General features: G+C 38.1%; 1 protein-coding gene and 1 pseudogene across 1 annotated transcript in view; both read right to left on the reverse strand.

Moving 5' to 3' along the window:
- Positions 1 to 5,202, reverse strand: part of C9 (complement C9) — a 57,033-nt gene that overhangs the window by 14,527 nt on the left and 37,304 nt on the right. The window contains exons 7-8 of the mRNA XM_003792989.3: positions 3,427 to 3,667; positions 344 to 472 (exon numbers count right to left, since the gene is read on the reverse strand). Coding sequence (XP_003793037.2) covers positions 344 to 472; positions 3,427 to 3,667 — 370 coding nt within the window. The remainder of the gene's footprint in view (positions 1 to 343; positions 473 to 3,426; positions 3,668 to 5,202) is intronic.
- LOC100945793 lies at positions 4,446 to 5,196 on the reverse strand (annotated as a pseudogene).

Genomic DNA, 5,202 nt, shown 5'->3' on the forward strand with positions numbered 1-5,202 from the left:
AAGGAGAAAAGGAAACTTTTCCTCAAAATACTTTTTTTACCATTGGCCTTCTACACTTGCCATGATAAATGTTCAAATCTGCAATGATTCTGCTGTGAAGAACACCCCTAGAGTTGTGCACCCTACAACCTGCACTGTAGTGATACGGATGAGTATGTGTCCGTGGGCTATCTGTGTTTATCATGGTTGGGAAACTACGGCAAAGATGAAACAGATTTTAAGCACCTTTAGTTTTACTGAACAAAGAGGGTAGATAAAAAGGAGGGAAGACATTATGAGAGGGCAGTACTCATTACCATCTACCCCCAGCTTTTGAAAACCTACTAAGTTAAGCCATACTTACCAGTTCTACCTTCACCTCTCTTTAAACAATCGGTTTTATTGATGTTAGCTTCAGCTGAGATTCCAGACAACACCACAGACAAATCCAGATGATACCCAAGGCATCTTTTTATATCTCTCAGTTCAACACCTGTTTCATGTATTTATTTGAAAATTGTTAGATAATATCTATCACATCAAAAATAAATTACAATTTTTAAGAAACACACTTAGATTTTTAGACATGATTCAAATGCAAGGTCATGTTTGCTCTGCTTTGTCCTCATATGTAGAATCTAGTTGACTCCTTTTAACTTTGCTTATCAATTTAATGGCAAAGGACACATTACATTTACCACTTGGTTAAAAGGGATGAAGATCAGACTATGGTGGTTATTGTGAGGTCCTTTATCTCTAATACCATAGAAGGGGGCCAATACTGTTTGAAATGAATTGAATGCTTATTTCATGCCTGGCATTATTCTAAGCATTTTTGTATGTATTAACTAATTTAATTCTTGCATTGGCCTTATGAGGTATTATTATTATCCTCATTTTGCATGTGACCATATGGAATCACAGGCAGTTAAGTACCCGTTGATAGCTAATTACTCAGCTAGTTGTGAGCCAGGCTTGGATTTGACTCTAGAGCCTTCTGGGTATTGAGCACTTCTCTATATCAACTTTATAATTTGGTCATAAGATGCATCATAATCTCTTGTTTCTCTTTGGAAGACAGTTCATCATTAAGGTAGCTGATTCATCACTTTGGACAGATGGCTTATGTACATGACTTTCTCTCTCTCTCTCTCACACACACACACACACACACACACAAATATGTGATTATATGTCCTGGAAGCCAAAATGCTTTACAAAAAAGGAAAGAGAAAAATTAAGTTAATCTCAGAGTTCCACAATGAATGCTACAGTAGATATCTGGGGGCACTTAGTCATTCATTTATCCAACAAATATATCTTGTGCACCCATAATTAGTTAGAAATTAGACATTAAAAATTATTAGGTGGAATTTCCCCTGGGAAAGGAAGAGGGAGAATAAAAATGGAAGACTATGCCAGGAATCCAGAATTCTAGATTTCCAGTCTTATCCTTAGGAAACATGAAGACCTTGATTCTGAAGATAAGATGAAAAAATACCCAGGTGATCCCCAAGGACTTAAATTCTCTGACTCAGCAGTGGAAAATTCCAAGTCCAGGCATCCCAATGGCTTGATCTTTAGGTACTGGCACTGGAGAGGTGAGAAAGATGACCTCGTCATGGGTACTAGGGTTGACCTAATCATCCTTCTCTATTGAGGCCAAAAGCTAAATAGATTTAAGTGGAAAGCTCTGATTTATCCAGGATTAAAGCATTCAGCTTATGGAATTCCCATCACCCCAAAGTAACTCCTAGAATGAGGGTGCTTGGCTTCTGATCGCCCTTGCTGAGCCTTTTGTCTTCTAATTTTTCAGTTACTCAAACTGCAGTCCTCTTGTGCCCATCCCCTATTTGATATCTTTATCAACACAGCCTACCAAGTGGGGCTCATAGCAACCTCACCATGCTGCAGATGTTGCCCTGTGAGACAACACAGGGAAGAGACTGCCCTCTGAGGAAGCGCTACCTGCCCGAGACAAGACTGAGGTGTCAAGAGCAGTTGGTTCTGGCCATGTCATATTTTTTCATCCATCGAATACTTACTTGAGAGAGGATACCCAGGAAAGTATGTTCTGGAAGGACAAAAGGGCTTCTTACAGAAACTTAAGGACACTCCTGCAAAGCCCTCTCTATGGTGACTCAGCTCTTAAGAATTTGTAAATACTTAGCTTCCTGGAACCCTGAAACTACTGCTTGCTCCTTTTTCTGTAAATCCTGCCAATGCTTTAAGACCTCCAATAAGGAGACAGTATGATTGATCCTTTGTCTGCCTACTTGTGAGTCCTATAAAAGAACAGGGACAGAGCTGATGGGGAGCTCAGCCATCTTGAACACTTGTCTGCTGAAGCTCTGCTGGCTGGAATAAAGCCCCCTCCTCTTACAAACAGAGGTGTTTGGGTGATTCTTTCTCTCCGTGTGGCACATTTTCCTGCTACATATGGACTATGGGGATATCATCAAGCTTTAAGATCAGTTATATTCTACTCTTCACTCGACACCTGACCCCACAAGAGCCATTGAAAGTGGCTTTTAGTGACATTTTCTTCCCTAAGAGACACACTCACTAACAGAAAGGCAGAGAGGAGATATGCTGGCATCCATCACCTCCTTAAGGAACTTTATAACCTAGCCATAGTCACTCTCACAAACAGATGATTAAAGCTTAGTAGAATAGTATCTACTTCATTCTAAAAGTGTCTGATGAACCCCTTAGGCTAGGAGGGCAACCATGCAGTACATCAGCTTATTCTCTACCTACGTCAGATCTTGATGATCAGCCATGGTCCTTCTCCCCGATTTCAGGTATGGCCAGAAACCTGTTTAACATGGACCCTGTTCAACAACCACCCTGTGATGAGAATTGTCATCATTTGAAGTAAAACTAATTCTCAATCTTTGCTTCAAGGTTTTAGATTCATAGGGTAACTTTGCTTCTTCCATACCATCTAAGAGTAAATATAGAACAATATTTTCCCTCCAATACTGAAGTATACTTTGAAAGATAATTGCCACATACAAATTGATCTAGTTTACTAATTAATGAATATGGTATATAAATTATTTCTCTGTACCCCATTAAGTAGTGTTTCACTAAAATCAGCATCACCTTCTAACAGACATTAAGCTGCAATAAAATTTAGTACAACTCTCAATGCTGCTGAGTAGTATATGAGCAAGTCAGCTTATTCAAGATGGAAATCAGCCTTCTTTTCAGAGTATTTTGGGTACTAAAGGGTGGGAAGGGAGCTCTCTCAAAGGAGCTGCTTACACGACTTTTTATTCTTTAAGACTTTAACTACTAAAACCCCACACTGTACCCCAGAAGTGCATTAATGTACATAGTTACCATTCAATAAAAAAAAAAAAAGACTTTAACTACTGAAAGAGATAGTGAAAAGAATAGTCAAAACAGCATTTGAAGTCAGAGTTCTATTTCTAGGCCTACCTTTCCTGTTCATAGAAGCTTTATCCAAAACATAGACTAGCTCATAGAGGCCTCCTAGCGACCCAGAGCTACTATAGTGGGTTCCATAGGTTTCCAAGAAGCCATAATATTCTCCCTTTGCATAGGTAGTTGGCAAAGCTTTTATGTCATCCACAAAAGTTGTTGTCAGTACAACATCTCGACTTCTCATTACAAATCTTCCTAGATGAATTACTCCTTTCACATGGAGAAACAGTTTTTCCTTTGTTATAAAGCAGGTAAAGAAAAATATGAGTTTTATCACCATTATTTCACATTTTAAAAATCACAAAATTTAGATGTCCACAAGTACTAAAATTGTTTTTAGCAGGGTCCTTGAGATACAATTTTAATCCATTAGAATGGATAGACTTAAAATATTAATAATATCAATAGCAAATATTGATGAGGATGTGCAACTATTGTACATTGGTGGTGAGAGCAGAAAATTATAGCCATTTTCAGAACATTTTAGTAGTTTCTTATAAACACACATCTACCCTATTATCAGCAATTCTATTTCTATACATCTAGCTAAGATCAATGAAAATATTGTCCACAAAATAATTCATATAAGACTTTCATAGCAGCATTAGTCAGAATAGCTTAAAATCAAAAACAACTCAAATGTCCACCAACAGAGAAATCAACAATGTGGTATATTCACACAATGGAATACTAGTTGGTGATAAAAAGGGAAAAAAAAAAACTACTGATACATGCAACAACATAAATAAGTCTCAGAAAGATTGTGCTGAGTGAAATAAGTCAGACATAAAGGAACACATAGTTTATGATGTGATTTATATGAAGTTCTAGAATAGGCAAAACTAAGCTACCCTCTGATTAATCAGTTAAGTGGTTACCTCTAAGGAGGTAAGGAATTGGTTACCAAGGGCATAAGGGAATTTTCTTCTGGTGAGAAGCCCAAGTCTCCTTTCATGATTGAATTTTCTTGGTGTGATATTCTTTTTTGTTGTTGTTGTTTTTTGGAAGGAAAATGCCAGATGGCAGTATTTATGGTTTTATTTAAACATGAATAGAATGTGCACATGAGCAGTCTATTTATTTTCTTCACTGTGCAGCCTGGCATCGGGATTGGTCTCTGAGGGCCAGCTGGGCTGCTCTTTCCATGATGGCTTTGCAGTTCTCGGAGGAAACCCTGTGAGCAATCTCTGCACAGTAAGATTTATTGCACATCAGCAGCACTTGCAGCTCCTTGATGTTGTGGACGAGGAATTTCTGGAAATCACTGGGCAGCATATGCTTTGTTTTCTTGTTGCTCCCATAACCAATGTTGGGCATCAAGATCTGGCCCTTGAATCTTCTCTGAATCCTGTTGTCAATACCTTTGGGTTTCCTCCAGTTACACTTCATTTTGACATATGGGTCTGACTGCCGCCGGATAAACTTCTTGGTTCTCTTTTTGATAATCTTCGGCTTCACAAGGAGTCTGAGGGTGGCCATGATGCCGAATAGGAGATGGTGGCTGGTGTGATATTCTTTAACTCAAGTTATTTCAAAGACACCTCTTAGATAATTTCTATTTAAATATGCTGTTTCTTCTTCTACCTTAAAACAGTTAAAAAAGATTCCCTTGGTCTCACTTGCCCAACCTTTGCCCTTGTTAAAAACAAAAAACAAAATTTCTTTTTGGGGGGCCAGACTATATATCTTTATTTAAAAAGCATGTTTTGCATTACAACTTAGTATGTGAACATATGCACACATATACAACTGAAACATGACTTTATTAAA

This window comes from Otolemur garnettii, unplaced genomic scaffold (assembly GCF_000181295.1).
Source record: "Otolemur garnettii isolate 467f Iridium unplaced genomic scaffold, OtoGar3 scaffold00063, whole genome shotgun sequence".
Classification (NCBI taxonomy): domain Eukaryota; kingdom Metazoa; phylum Chordata; class Mammalia; order Primates; family Galagidae; genus Otolemur; species Otolemur garnettii.